General features: G+C 39.8%; 1 protein-coding gene across 23 annotated transcripts in view; it reads left to right on the plus strand.

The window, feature by feature from the left end:
- The window catches only part of PHF21A (PHD finger protein 21A), a 194,696-nt gene that overhangs the window by 131,630 nt on the left and 46,608 nt on the right, over positions 1-16,458 (plus strand). For 22 of the 23 annotated variants that reach the window (XM_021665682.2, XM_021665685.2, XM_021665690.2 and 19 more), the window contains one exon: positions 13,595-13,801. The exons of the other annotated variant lie outside the window; for it this stretch is intronic. In XM_021665682.2, the coding sequence (XP_021521357.1) occupies positions 13,595-13,801 (207 nt within the window). The remainder of the gene's footprint in view (positions 1-13,594; positions 13,802-16,458) is intronic. 23 annotated transcript variants of the gene reach the window in all.

Here is a 16,458-nt window from a genome sequence, read left to right on the forward strand (position 1 = left end):
TTGGAGTAAGTTATCTAGCTCTGCCCCGTCCCTTTGAGAACGTTCCCATCCCTTCCAAGTACTTAGAGCAATTTCTAGGAAATTCGCCTCAGATGGGCACTGTCGGTGTAGCAGGCTGCAGAACCATCTCTCCAGCTGCCCGATCCTCCTCCCTGACTGTCTCGTTTCCCAGTGTCACTGCACCCATTGGCTCCTCTTCTGCTTGGCCCCTTCAGTTTATTGTACAGGTTACTCTGCTTCCTTGGATCTCAACAGCCTGACTGTTTCCTGGCAGTTGACTGTATATAGAGACTATGACCAGGAAGGGACATCTCTCCCTGTTGGCCCAGCTCCCCACACTAGTGTACTCTGCATTCAGTCAGTCTGCTTGGATGCCACCCAACCTCCTGTCAGCCCCAGAAAGTTGGCTCAGAAAAATGAGCTCCAGCTTTTTGTTAGTGAACAGAGCTTCATTCAAACTACTTTTCCAGAGGGTAGGGATTCCATATTCTAGTCCCAGTTTTACTATCACAGAACTGTGTAACTTTTGATTGGTCACCCTTCACCATGTGTCTCACTCTTCCCATCTGAATCAGTGACAGTTATCATAGTTAGCCCCACACAGTTCTGAGAGTCTTATTTGATAAAAGGGTTCAAAAATTTTCAATCATAAAGTGCTGCATAAATATGTCATTACTTACACAAGCACACACAAAAAATCACACCATTACAGAAATATTTATAAAAAATAGTACTATCATTTTTCATTTAGGGTTTACTCACAAAGTAAGACTCTTGAAAAATTATTAAATAGTCTGTATGTTTATAACATGAATTATTTTTTCTTAATCATGTAAATTAAATCATTTTGAAAACTCAGAGTACTCAGAAATGAGAACCAGTTGAGTGTAGAAGATGTTAGTTTCAGTGTTCTGGTTGGATTCCAAATCAGATTATTACATTTTGCTTACTGTAATTCTCTAGATAGCTTCAGCAAGGTAGTTTTCAGTTTTCTGACCTCTGCTGTACAGCTCTTTAAAAAACTGCTCATTCTCCAACCCTTGAGGTAGCTGAGGTTCAGTGGTAGAGGAACAGATTCCAGTTTACCCTTTTATCAGTCTTATGTGACAGGGGTTAAATTATCTGTAAGGTACTTTAGGCTGTTTTGATAAAGTAGGCACCTTTATGAAGCATATTACTACCATTTTCATTTCCACTTTTATATTTTGTATATAGTTCTGTGTCTCCTTGTGTCGTCAGATATTTTATCTTACCATATTCTTCTCAGAACTCATCCATAACTTGCTTTTTGTCTGTGCATTTTCCCACTGAAGTCACATTCCAGCCCTTTTGTTATGATAAAATTTTGATTAGTCAGAAGGCCATTTGAATTTTCTGGTGATCTAAAATCATTTTTGATTCACCTTGTGTTGCTGAAAAATTTTCTAAGTAATGTCTAATTCCACTTTCCTTAGTAGTTACAGTTCAGTTACAGTTCATCTGAAGGTTGAAAACTGGTAGCCCATGGGCTCTATCTATCAGCAAAGATATTTTGTTTGACTCAGAATATTAAAAGCAATTCATTGATTAGTGTTATTAGGGCACTGCCTCTCCAGTTGATGTTAGTTAGTCCCCGTCGTGCCTAGTATCTTAAACCTGGCCTGCTTCATTCTCTTGTATTAATATTACCTGCCTGGCAACAGGTAATCTTCCTATTACATGTTCATGCAAAATGTAATCATGAGTTTACATGTTCATGTGAGTGAGATTTCAACCCCTGAATGAAACTATTCTTTAATGATTTAGCTTCTTCCGTTGTGTCAGAATCATCTTTGTGAGCATTTGTTTTCTCTCTGCAGTGCTATAGAGGTAAAGATATACATCAGGAAGTTGTATTCTTGCCATTCGGAGATGCATAGAATTTTAACAGAAGATAATTTAGAGATTGAGCGTAGAAGCTGAGACTAACATTGGGTAAATAACTGACCAAAGGTCACAAACCTTGTTTAGTTACAGATAATAGACTAGAACCTAGATTCCTCGACCCACTGTATTACTTCTAAAACAAATACTGCCTCTCTACTTATTTGTTCTAAAAGCGGAGTGGAGGGGAAAAAACTGTGTGTGTGTGTGTGTGTGTAATTTTAAGGTTTTAACTATATATTTTTGTGGCTTACTGCAGCTATATTACAGATGTGAGGGCTCCAGATCCTTACCAGGAAGCCAGATACTGGTGTTGGAGGTTGAGGTGGGAATACGGAATTGGTTATCAGGAGCTGGAACTGAAACTCTTTTTTTTTTTTTTTTTTTTTTTGAGATGGAATTTTGCTTCTGTTGCCCAGGCTGGAGTGCAACAGGCACGATCTTGGTTCACTGCAACTTCCACCTCCCAGGTTCAAGCGATTCTCCTGCCTCAGCCTCCTGAGTAGCTGGGATTACAGGCGCCTGCCACCACACCCAGCTGATCTTTGTATTTTTAGTAGAGACAGTTTTCACCACGTTGGCCAAGCTGGTCTTGAACTCCTGAGCTCAGGTGATCCACCCGCCTCGGCCTCCCAAAATGCTGGGATTATAGGCGTGAGCCACCACGTCCTGCCTAGAACTCTTTAAGTCTGACTCTTTCCCTGATTTGTGACCTAGGTTTAGTCACTTACCTACTCAAAGCCTCATTGTTCTACCTGGCAAGTAATATCTATCTCATATTATTACTTTGTTTTTATTGTAACCATTATAGAATTCACCAGCTACTACATTAGACCATATGGAAAAAATCAAGGTACTACTGTGATAACATTCAGACAATGCAGTATTATTCAGAGCTGAAAAGAAATGAACTATCAAACCATGAAAAACATAGAAGAACCTTACATGCATATTACTAAGTGAAAGAAGCCCATTTGGAAAGGTTGCATACTGTATGATTCCAACCCTATGACCTTCCGGAAAAGGTAAAACTATGGAGGCAGTAAAAAGAGGAGTGGTTGCCAATGGTTGCCAGGGGTGAGGGAAGGGAGTGCTGAGTAGACAGAGTATAGACGAATTTCAGGGCAGTGAAACTCTTCTGTGTGATAGTATAGTGATGACTATATGTCATTATACGTTCGTCTAAATCCATGGAATGTACAGCACCAGGAGTGAACACTAATGTAAACTGTGGACTTCGACGGTATTGAGGTGTCAGTATAGGTTCATCAATTGTAACAAATGTTCCGCTATGTGTAGCGTGTTGATAGTGGGGAGATGTGGGGTGGGGAGGCCAGGAGTATGTGGAAGCTCTCCTTTCTGTTCAGTTTTGCTCTGAACCTAAAACGGCTCTAAAAATAAAGTCTTCTTTAAAAAAAAAAAATCAAGGGACTGACTTTATGTTCAGTATAGTGTCCTCTTTTGACCCTGCATGTCAATACTTTTGTTGTATGTAGAAACTGGAGAACAATATAGTAAAAGCATGAACTACAACTTCAGTACTTGGAAGTATTCTGGAAGAAGATGAAAATGAGCCAGGTACAGTGGCACACACCTGTAATCCCAGCACTTTGGGAGACTGAGGTGGGCAGATCGCTTGAGTCCAGAATTTTGAGACCAGCCTAGGCAATATGGCGAAACCTTGTCTCTACTAAAAATACAAAAAATTAGCCAGGCATGGTGCATTCCTGTAGTCCCAGCTCCTCAGGAAACTGAGGTGGGAGGATCACTTGAGCCTAGGAAGTCAAGGCTGCAGTGAGCCCTGATCATGCCTCTGTACTCCACCAGCCTGGGCAACAGAGTGAGATCCTGTCTCAAAAAAAAGTCGGTGGGTGGGGTGGGTGGGTAACTGTGGCCATTCCATCCTTCCTAAAACGTGGGAGGGGTGTGTGTATGTTTGTGGTAGTGGGTGCATACATGTGTGTGTTCAGGTATGAAGACTGTAAATACTTGTGTAGAAATTTGTGGATTAGATTTTGTAATTTTCATCACCTGTGAAAAATGTTTTTCTTCATGCTTAAGATTTAATGAAGTACTTAAATTCTTTTTCTTTTAATTTAATTAATTTATTTTTTGAGTCAGGGTCTCACTCTGTTGCCCAGGCTGAAGTGCAATGGCATGATCATGGCTCAACTTCCTGGACTCAAGCCTGCCTCAGCTCCTGAGGGGCTGAGACTACAGGTGTGTGCCACCATGCCTGACTAATTTTTGTATTTTTTGTAGAGACAGAGTCTCACTTTGTTGCTCAGGCTGGTCTTGAACTCCTGGGCCCAAGCAATCTCCTGCGTTGGCCTCCCAGAGTGCTGGAATTACAGGCATGAGCCACTGTGCCCAGCTAAATTTTTAACCAAATTCATTTTATTCATTAAGAGATTATTCATGCTTTTCTTCTACATTGCTGAACCTCTGTCTTTAATAAAATTTCTAGTACTAATGATTTGAAACAAACAAAAAAAAGGCAAATGTGTTCTGAAATTCTGAAACATGAGTTCAGGTTTCTTGTGTCTCTCATGAAGTAAACTCAGACTAAATACAGAGTAGTGCAAATTATCCTTGCCACACGTCTTTGAAGAGCCAATCCCATGAAGTTAATCAATCATCATTTTGGCAGGCTACACTTGTGACAAACTTGCACCCTCCCTGTTGTTTGATGAGGGGTCTTGTCAGAAAGTAAATTTGTAAAATTGTTCATTTTTCTTTTTAAGTGATTGTAACAAAGATTTGGTGGTAAATTCAACTACTGAAATTGGGAATACTTTGTTAAATTAAGAGAGTAGCATTCAGCAACTTTAGAATATATATATTTTTAAAGATGAAGTCTAGCTCTGTCACCCAGGCTGAAGTGCAGTGGCAGGATCTTGGCTCACTGCAACCTCCACCTCCTGGGTTCAAGCGGTTCTCATGCCTCAGCCTCTCGAGTAGCTGGGACTACAAGTGTGCGCCACCAAGTAGAGACAGGATTTTGCCATGTTGGCCAGGCTGGTCTCGAACTCCTGGCCTCAAGTGATCTTCTGGCCTCGGCTTCCCAAAGTGCTGGGATTACAGGCGTGAGCCACTATATCCAGCCTAGCAGCTTTAGAATCTTTTAAAATTTATGTGTATATGCTATTAATGAAGATGATTTTAAAAGTATGATTTTAACCATCAAGAGTATGTTCAGAATGTACTTTTATTAAAATACTTCCCAATTAAAAATGCCAGTGTTTAGTTATTTATAAGAGTTACTTTTGTTTAAATGTAAGGCAAATATTACATTTCATCTTAGAATATTTTCCACGTGATGTATACTGCTTGCTACAGTATGTTTTTCTAATACTGTTGTCTTTTTCTCTCTTTTAAGAAAATATATAGAATTGAGGATTCTTAAAAGGTGTCCTCATCTTTGAAAATAATGAATCTATTTCTTAGTGGATGTATTCTGCATAGAATTTGGTTAAATAATCTATTATATTTACCTCTTCTGGCATCTGATTCTATCTTGTGTTTCTGTGAAAATGGGACTTCTTACATTATCTTAAATGGTACCCAGGGCTTGGAGTAGGTAAAACAATTTGTTTTGTCTGAGCAGTGTTCCATAAAATGATAGGGGCTTTGGTTTTGTTCCTCCCTTCCCCTCCTCCCATTTAGCATCATCACAATACTTAAATTGTATTTTCATATCCAGCTTGTCAGGAACAGCTCCTGTGCAGCCATCTCTAGTCAGCATTCTTTTGTGAGGAAAACCACAGCAGCTTCAGCACAGAGGAATGAGAGAATTTCTGTAGTGTCCAAGACAATTCTGATATTAACAAGGCAGTACTGCCTTTCAGGTTGTGGGGTACAGCCATGTCATGATGAATGACAAGCTGGTGGTATGTGCAGTGGCGTTCTGTAAACAGATAGTTACAGAGGGACAGGCATTTTGTTCTACTGGAGCTTAATTTACAAATTAATAGCCTCTATGTCATATCTTATTGTGGTACAAACGCAGTGATTCAGGTGCTTTTTTATGCTAACAAACAGCTAAATTGTGCAGATTATAAATGGTTCTTATGTTTTTTTTCTGTAGTCCTCATTACTCTGTCTAGGGTCTTTAATGGGTCAGGTTACATACATACATACATTTATTTATTTAAGATATAGTCTTACTCTGTTTGTTTGTTTGTTTAAGATACAGTCTTGCTCTGTTGCCCAGGCTGGAGTGTAGTGGCATGATTCTAGCTCACTGAAGCCTCAAAACTCCAGGGCTTAAGGGATCCTCCTGCCTCAGCCTCCCAAGTAGCTTGGACTACAGGCATAAGCCACTGTGCTTGGCCCAGGTTACATTTAAATTGGGCATCTATTTTATGCATTCATAATTATGGCCCTGAACTGCCATAGAGGTATAAGAAATCTTGGATATACCTAGATTTACATAGGGATACACACCCTAATATGTTTGATTTCTGAGATTAAAAGGCAACAGGTAGCATTTGCTTTGATACTGTACTTTCTTTTTGACAGTTCTCATTTTTAAAAAAAGCCAAACATAGTTTGAACTAACATTAGAGTGATTAGATGTTAAAAATCAAGTGATTGAAATCTAATTGACATTTGGAAATAAAAGTCACATTTAATTAGCTGTTTCTCTGAGTTAAAAATTCATACTAGACAAATTGTATTATTCATTGGTTACTATCCCTTTTTTTCACATTGTCCTCGACAGTTTCCTAAGCATTCCCCACAATTAATTCATTTGATCTCCAACATTTTTCTGAAGGATGGAGGATGGTATAGTTTAATATTTCAAAGAAATGTAGAAAAGTTGAATGTAAGCTATCTGGACTTTTTGGTCTCTTATCACACAGAAATATATTACAACTACCACTCCTAGTATGCATTTATGCATTGTTCCATTTTAGTCTATGTGTTTATACTGTTTTGCCCCAGCATTGCCATAGGTTACATATTGGAATATGTAGTTCTCCAGGTGTCACCTCTCTATTGTACAACAGCCCCACTCTTTCTTGTTTGACACAAATTAAAGGCAGTCCTAGGTTTTTAGAAGGATCCCTAAATTTAGGCAAAGTCTGAGTATATCAATATTAGTATTTTATAGTTACACATACCAAGTTGGGGGGAAGGTGCGGTTGAGTTTACCTATTAGAGTGTGAGTGAATTAAATAAGAAAAGTGCATTTTAATCAGGCTAGCAAATAAAAGATCTAAAGTCAAAATTCTTAGAGAGATGGACTGTAAATCCTAATGATATTAATAAAGGGTCTCATCTCCTGTGGAGATGGGATATAAAATACATTGATGTAAATACATCTGTGTGTGTGTGTGTGTGTGTGTGTGTGTGTGTGTGTGTGTGTGTTTTGAAGGAAGAATAAACCCCAAAAAATATAGATTTTTTTTTTTTTGAGATGAAGTTTCACTCTTTTTGCCCAGGTTGGAGTGCAATGGCACAATCTCAGTCCCCGACAACCTCCGCCTCCCAGGTGCAAGCGATCCTCCTGCCTCAGACTCCCAAGTAGCTGGGATTACAGGCATGCACCACCACGCCTAACTAATTTTGTATTTTAAGTAGAGACGGAGTTTCTCCATATTGGTCAGACTGGTCTTGAATTCCCAACCTCAGGTTATCCACCCGTCTTGGCCTCCCAAAGTGCTGGGATTATAGGCGTGAGCAACCACGCCCAGCCACTTTTTAAAAAAGGTTTAAAAAGGAAAGAAGCTATTTGTCTAATTCTGTGTCTAAACTTGAGTCTCAGAGAGTTTGGGGAAAACTTTCTAGTATCTTACAAAATGAAGAAAGTGCAATTTTTTTAGCTAAGTATATTTTTATAGCTTCTGCTACCAGTGTTCCTCCCCGTCCTCCTCTGTTAGAATTCTATCCTGCATCTCCCCTGGACTATCCCCTCCAAAAACTCCAGTGCAGATTCTCTTATTGAGTTTTACTTGCATTAAGGAAGGAGTTTATCTTGAGTTTCTCTTCTGTGTGTTTGTCCACATAACGGCATTCCATGTTTTTGTTCATAAAATGGTGAAATCATCACTTAATTTGTTTCATTAAACAATACATACCTTTTACTCTGAATTGTAATTTTGTCTCTAACGTTATCACTGTAACACGTCGCCTCTTCTTTAGAGGATAATTGCGTGGCACATTCTGAAGACTGCCATATGTCCTTCCTGCATCCTCAGTGTTGATGAATATTGCTGTGACTTATCAATGCAGTGGCTGAGTTTTAGTTAGACAGTAGAAACTCTTTTTTTCCCTCTTTGAGTAAGTTCTGATCTCACCAGCAAATAAACATTTTTCCAGGCTAGTTTTTCCATATGCATAAAATTTAGTATACTTGGTTTCATTTTGAGCAATTGGTGAGTCTGGATTTTGAGTAAGATTTGATAACTTTTTGGATTTGTGAAACGGTTACACGTCTCTATCAGCCTCTCATATGAAGAATGAAGGTTGTGTTTTTAGATTGCATGTTGATTCATGGAAGGAATAAAAGGATGCATTTTTAAGGACATACTGTGTAAGAAGATGTCTTGAGTGGGTGTGGCCCTCTAATAATTGATATGCAACAGACACTGCCATATAGAACACAAACCAGTTGAGTGACTGAATGTGTGAAAAAGCAGAGACTTAAAGCACCGACATCCAGTTGTGGAGGGCAGGGTCTTGAAGTTCCTTTTGAGAGAAGCTTTCTAAAATTAGTGGGAGCAATTTTTGATAGAAATAAAGTGGTGGGTTGATTGGAGTGGGGGCAGTCCTTCCATCTCTCTGTCTCCCTTCTATGTTGACAAAAGCCATGGAACATGGAACGATTGACGTAGATGGTGGAAAATGAACTTGATTTTCTGTTGTATTAGACCTATAAGATTCCGTATTTTTCTTCAGGACCTGTCTTGCTGTCGTGTGAACACGTTGATAGTATCGCTGAATGTCACAATATTGATCACTGTGACTACCTGTCTTGGAAACTGTGACTTGAAGTGTCAGAGGCTCTGTGAACTCTTCTGCCTGAACAAGCCCTGATGAAACCCAGTGATGCGAATGTCAAGGAAATCTAAGGCTCTGTGTTTCATGCTGGGTTTATGGAGCAGTTCTTGACAGATGGATTGAAGGGGGCGGTACTAGCAGTTCTGGAGGCCTGGCATATTGGCTTATTGTTTATAGAAATATATTAAGAAGAAAAGATGAGTTGATAAGTTATTAATTTTTTCTCCCTCTCTCCCTTCCGCCTTTGTTCTTTCCAGCTTTCTTTTTTCATTTCCCAGATTTTTTTCCCTCTCTTTTAACTCTCATTAACTTATCAGTGAATGATGAATGGCCAATTTGTGAAATTTAGCCCTTTCTCAAAGCTTCAGGATAATGTTCCAATATAGTTAGCTACACTTAAAGATCTCCATTATATGTGAATACCTTTGAAAATATCAAATCATGTATGCCATTATAACCTTCATCAATGACCAGCAGAAGTCATGACTTCTTTGTTTAAAACACATAGTAGTAAAAATATAGGCTAATCTCCTGTGGAGATGAGAGGATATCCTTTGTATAGTTTGACATTGAGAACTTTGCATGATACCACACAGCTAGGATTTTTGAAATGTTTTCAACAGATTCCCTTGGTGCCACCCAGAAGTCATACTAACCTAGATCCGGGGTCCCACCGAAGTCATGTGAGTTCTGTGTTTGCCAGAGCTGTAAGACTCAACTAGAACGAGACTGGATGGTGAGACTTAGAAAAACCAACTAATGTTCACAGCAGCTCTCCTTTATTAGCCAGTCCATGGTAGAGCCTGCAGGGCCTTCACACCTAAGGAGCACCTCTGCTGCAGAGCCCACCTGGCTTTCAGTTACTGGTTTCTAAGTTAAGTCATCTATGTTTAAGGGACAGAGGCATCAGTGCTTCCTCCAAACCTTGATGTAAAAAATTTTTTTCACAGATAGCCGCAGACATGTCTAACTCCACACATGTGGCATTCTAATCTGGTGAACACAGCAAGGAGTAAGGGACAATTCATTTCTGAGTGGCAGTTTGACATAACAAAGCTGTCTTTTTTTTTTTTTTTTTTTTTTTTGGGACAGAGTCTTGCTCTGTCGCCAGGCGCCAGGCTGGAGTGCAGTGGCGCAATCTCCGCCTCCTAGGTTCAAGCAATTCTCCTGCCTCAGCCTCCTGAGTAGGGACTACAGGCGCACGCCAACATGTCCAGCTAATTTTTTTTTTTTTGAGACAGAGTTTTGCTCTTGTTACCCAGGCTGGAGTGCAATGGCGCGATCTCGGCTCACCGCAACCTCCGCCTCCTGGGTTCAGGCAACTCTCCTGCCTCAGCCTCCTGAGTGGCTGGGATTACAGGCACGTGCCACCATGCCCAGCTAATTTTTTGTCTTTTTAGTAGAGACGGGGTTTCACCATGTTGGCCAGGATGGTCTCGATCATTTGACCTCGTGATCCGCCCGCCTCGGCCTCCCAAAGTGCTGGGATTACACAAAGCTGTCTTTTAAAGAAAACTTTACCCAGCTCATATGATCTGACCTGTAATGCAGAGCTCTTTCTCTTTCTTTTTGCTTTTTTCCCCCTCCTCTCAAGGACTGATGTAAGTGTGCAAGTATTTTGATCATGTTCTCCCCGCCAACCTCCACCCTGAGCTTCCACTGCTTTGTTTCAGGCCCTGGGGGAGGAGCAGTTGTGAATGCAGTGTGACTCACTTGACTCCCACGCTGCTGACTCTGGTTCTGATTGGTCGTCACCTTGCTCTAGCCATATGGCTGAAGAGTAGTACTCTAGTCCACATCCCTTGCTCCAACTTTCCCCTACTGTTCCCTTCGGTTGTACACAACGTTGGGAGTGGGTTCTGGGCTTTGTTTCTTGCTTCTAGTTTACTTTAGTCAGGCAGTGTGTAGGAGAGCACACTGTATTTCCTAAGGATGGCTGTAGAGGAGAAAAAACACCCTTTCCTTTTGTAACGGGTAGAGTAATTAGTTTCCTGTGCTGTTTTTGTTCAAAGTTTGTTTTTTGGCAGTTGTCACGTTTGTGTTGTATTACTCCCTGCTGATTTTTCTCCTTCCTCTGTTTTGATCTGTTTTGGGTTTTTCGTTTTTGTTTTTGTTTTATAAGAGCTCTTGGGGTTTCTTTCTCTGGCTACTGATGCTGCACGTTAGCTAGTTCATTAATATGCTTGATGTCTGATAGGGAGGAGGACTGAAAGCAACTCTAAATAATTATTTAATTTTTAAATGTCTAAATGTTCTGGCAGTCACCAAGCAATAAAATCTACATGAGATTCTCAACATTATCTGCAGCACCACTGCTATTACTTTGCCTTCTCCTAAACTACAGCAGTTCAATTATTCTGCCTTTTATATTTGAGAAATAGAATTTTGAAGACTTGAAAGTTAATTTTTATAAGCATTTGATATTTTATTAATTTGCATTTTTATTATTTTGTAGATGGTTTCTGCAAAGACTTCAAACTCTACATCATTTTTAAAAAAATATTTACTCAGAGAGGCAGTGCTAGCAGAGTATAATGTATAACAGAATTTTTTCCCCCCAAAAATTGGCCTTTATATAATATTTTAGTTGTCTAAAAAGAATCAATAATAAAAATATTTTTTTAAAAACCTCTCGCCCAAGCATGGTGGCTTACATCTGTAATCCTAGCACTTTGGGAGGCTGGGGTGGGCAGGAGTTTGAGACCAGCCTAGGCAACATGACGAAACCCTGTCTCTACAAAAAATTAGCCGGGTGTGGTGGCACGCACTTGTAGTCCCAGCCACTTGGTAGGTTGAAGTGGGAGGATCGCTTGAGCCTGGGACATGGATGTGGCAGTGAGCCAAGATCATGCTGCTGCACTTCAGCCTGCGTGACAGAGCCAGACCCTGTTTCAAAAAAAATAATAAAAATAGAAAAACTCAAAAAATAAACAAAAACAACTCTCAAGAAAACATTTTTTTTTTTACTTAAAGGTTTTAGAAATTTATTATATAAATATTTTAATGTTCAAATATGTTAAATGAGTAATCCACAGATTTAGATTCTTTGGAGAATATGGGAGGAAAAGTTGTTTAGAGCCATAGCAGGCATTTGAATATTAACCTGGCTCTGATGGTTTCACCTAATTATTTAAAGCTCTTTGTTTGTTTGTTTTTCTTCATTCATAATCTATATTAGAGAGAGCCAAGATCGTGCCACTGCACTCCAGTCTGGGTGACAGAGCAAGACTCTGTCTCAAAAAAAAAAAGAAAAAAGAAAATCACAATCTATTTTTATCAGGAATAGCATACCTCCACTAATGAACTAACTGGAAAGTGTATGAGATAGGAGAGGAATGCTGCTTATGCCTTCTTCCTGCCATTAGGACAGGAGAGTCATAGCCCAAATATGGCCCCAAATAGTTATTATATACTTTATGAGCCATTTGCTGGTCTTTGGCCCCACCACTTTATACATCATGTAAAGAGAACAAGGACATTTACTCAGCAATATAGTTCTAAGTGCAGACCATAGTTGTGAACAAAATAAGCCCCTGCCCTCATGGGGCTTACATTCTATTGAAATGTATTATCGTAATGAAGTTATCCAGAAACATGTTTCTCTTGGATTTGAGCAAGGCCTAGAAAATGTGAAGAACTTTGACTTAAATTTCCACTCCATGCAGTTAAATCCCTACTCTGCCTAAACAAATGTGTGTACTTCCCACAGATCCTGTTCCAGCAAAGAAGTCCTGCTCATGAATTGCACATTTCAGTAACTTAGAATGTCTGTTGTTTATATGACGTATTACTGGGATCAAGGTTTCTTTGTTTAACAATCTGTTTAATGTTTTTAACTGGGACAGATATATGATGTTTGCTTAATAAAAATTACTATGGATAGTCTCTGTGTTATCATATGTAGAAAATACTAAGCGGGGCACAGTGGTGTGTGCTTGTAGTCCCAGCTACTTGGGAGGCTGAAGTGAGAAGATTGCTTGATCCCAGGAGTTCTGGAGACTGGGGAAGGAGCAGTAGTGCACTATGCACTGCAAGGCTGTAGTACATTATGACTACATCTATGAATAGCTACTGCACTCCAACCTGGGCAATATAGAGAGAACCTATCTCTAAAAATAAAAATAATAATAATAATGACCAACAATATGCCAATCACAGTTCTGAGTACTTTCCATAAAACAAGTCATTTGGTGCACATAAGAACCCCAAAGATACTGTTAACCACCTCATTTTAAAGAACAAGACAGTGAGACACAGATAGGTTCATAAACTTACCCAACATCTTATAGCTGTGAGTAGCAAAACTGAAATTGGAGTTGAAGTAGGATGACTCCAGAGCCCTGCTTTTTACTGCTACATTCTATACTGCCATCAGCATGCTGAGTTAATAATGGTCAGGAAATGTGAGCTCTGCTATGTGATCTCCTTCAGGTTTTTTATTTATGTGCCTCAGTTACCCTTTATATATAAAACATTTCTTATACCATCAGTTTCATATTAGCAATAATGTATATTAATTGCTTTAAGCTCTTCATATGTAGAATCTGTGTAAATTTAGATGTAATAAGTTTTAGATGAAGCTAGTTATAGGAAAGATGTCAGAGAAATATAATTGCTGCATATTTTCTATTTAGCTGATAGAGCAGTATTCTAATATATTTTATTTCTTTTTGTCTTCATTTGGTAGAAAAGAGTAGTTGAACAGCTACGGAAGAACCTGATAGTAAAGCAAGAACAACCAGACAAGTTCCAAATACAGCCATTGCCACAATCTGAAAACAAACTACAAACAGCACAGCAGCAACCACTACAGCAATTACAACAGCAGCAGCAGTACCACCACCACCACGCCCAGCAGTCAGCTGCAGCCTCTCCCAACCTGACTGCTTCACAGGTAAACGTGTGGATGGAGTGTTGCAGGCTGCAGGTTGTAGACTGATTTGTTATTGGTCATGTAGAACTGAGTCCTATCTCAGACTATACTAAGCTCAACTAAAACTAAACGAAATTTATTTTCGTTGCTTTTTTGTAGTATAACCCAGATAAGTATCACTTGAAATCATTGGCAGAAGGAAATAACATTACTAAGACGCAAAAATTAATGATCTCCCACCTGTCTGAAGAAGGGGAGAAAGATAGTCAATAACAAAGAAAAATCACTTCTCTGCATTACAGCAGAATTAAAATCTTATTTTGAATTTTTGGAGGTATTGACACTTGTTCTTAAAGTTTGTGACTTGACCTCTTCTGGAATTGCTTTTCTGGAATTCTTAGCAAGTAGGCATAGAGCTATTCCAGGATCAGTGCTCTTGGGACCAGATAGAAAGAAGCATTCAGAAGGCTGTTACGGCTGGGCGCAGTGGCTCAGATCTGTAATCCCAACACTTTGGGAGGCCGAGGCAGGCAGATCACTTGAGGTCAGGAGTTTGAGACCAGCCTGGCCAACATGGCAAAACCTCATCTCTACTAAAAATACAAAAATACTAGGCAGGCGTGGTGGCATGCGCTTATAATCCCAGCTACTTGGCAGGCTGAGGCAGGAGAATCACTTGAACCCAGGAGGCAGAGGCTGCAGTGGGCTGAGATCACACCACTGCAGTCCAATCTGGGCAACAGAGCGAAACTCAGTCTCAAAAAAAAAAAAAAGAGTGCTATATTTGCACTATTCATAGAAACATTCATTTTTAAGCCGATATTCATGAGAAAATGAATTTTGTTCTAATACGTTGATGGGAACCTGAAATGAAAGCTACAGGTCAAAACTAAAGAAGTGGGAGCTTAATAAAATTCTAAGTTGGTGTAGTTGTGCAAATGTTTTTACTGAAAAGGGCATTTAAGCATATAATGTAAGAATAGTGGAGGCCGGGCACGGTGGCTCATGCCTGTAATCCCAGCACTTTGGGAGGCCGAGGCGGGTGGATCACAAAGTCAGGAGATCGAGACCATCCTGGTCAACATGGTGAAACCCCGTCTCTACTAAAAATACAAAAAATTAGGTGGTCACGGTGGCGCGTGCCTGTAATCCCAACTACTCAGGAGGCTGAGGCAGGAGAATCGCCTGAACCCAGGAGGCGGAGGTTGCGGTGAGCCGAGATCGCGCCATTGCACTCCAGCCTGGGTAACAAGAGCGAAACTCCGTCTCAAAAAAAAAAAAAAATAGTGAGGCAATCAAGACACACAAAAAGGGTATATTTGGAAATGATATTCCAAATGATGCTTGGATCCTTGATGGTCGCAGATCCCTTTTTGACTGTTGAAAGCTCTAGATCCCTCTCCAGAAGAATGTACATTCACTCTTACTACACTCATTTTTGTACACTTCAAGGATTTTGGGATCCTCTGAAACCTAAGCATGGCTGTCTCTTAAAACCAACACCAGGTCTCTGCTGTGTTTTTATATGTAGAGAAAAAGAGTATCGTTCACTTGGCCGTTCACTGTTTATGGATATTGAATTGGTTCATGTGCAACATTTTGCAAATAAAGAATGAATTTTTTGTGAGAACACTAAAGATAAGTTAACATTTAAGAGAGGTTACTGTATCCTGGCAGTCTCCTAAGTGCTTATGTATATAATAGACATACTCCTTACCCTAATCCTAAGAGGAAGGTATTATTATTACCATCTCTGCTTTTTTTTTTTTTTAGACTGAGCCTCACTCTGTCACCCAGGCTGGAGTGCAGTGGCATGAGCTTGGCTTGGCTCACTGTAATCTCTGCCTCCCAGGTTCAAGCGATTCTTTTTCCCCATTCTCCTGAGTAGCTGGGACTACAGGCACGCGCCACCATGCCAAGCTAATTTTTGTATTTTTAGTAGAGACAGAGTTTCACCATATTGGCCAGGCTGGTCTCAAACTCCTGACCTTGTGATCTGCTGGCCTTGTCCTCCCAAAGTGCTGGGATTGCAGGTGTGAGCCACTGCGCCTGGCTCACCATCTCTGTTTTTTAGAAGGGAAAACTAAGGCACAGAGAGTTTACATAATTTACCTCAGACCATGGAGGGTGGTATGTGGTGGAGCTAAGATTTGAACCTGGAGGTTCTGGCTGAAAAATATGTCCATTCAACTACTCTTCTATACTGCCATTCAATCAAAAAAAAAAGCAATGCCAATACTGCATAAAACCAAAGAAGGAAAAAGAAAAATCCCTGTTATAAATCAGATCACTAGGACAGCCTATGTAATTTTTACCTTAATCACCACCCCAAGGCTATTTGGAAATTAGGCATTCAAAACTGACTTTAAAAATCTCCTTACCAGCACTTGTATTCGTTCTGAAAGAATGCTTAGAGGATAATTTTTAAGTTTTAAACAGAATTGGGTTAGGTTGTTCTCTTACCAAAGTACAGTTTGATCAGAAAATGTTCACCTGGAAGGAGTGTGGTAGAATTCATTGTTTCCTGTTACACAGGAGTTTTCTGTCTTAACCCATGGAAACATTCTGTGTAAGTAATATTTTATGTTATCAAAATCAAAGGAGGCTGGGCATGGTGGCTCACACCTGTAATCCCAACACTTTGGGAGGACAAGGCTAGTGAATCACGAGGTCAGGAG

This window comes from Aotus nancymaae, unplaced genomic scaffold, assembly GCF_030222135.1.
Source record: "Aotus nancymaae isolate 86718 unplaced genomic scaffold, 86718_ANA_hifiasm-v0.15.2.pri h1tg000059l, whole genome shotgun sequence".
Lineage (NCBI taxonomy): Eukaryota > Metazoa > Chordata > Mammalia > Primates > Aotidae > Aotus > Aotus nancymaae.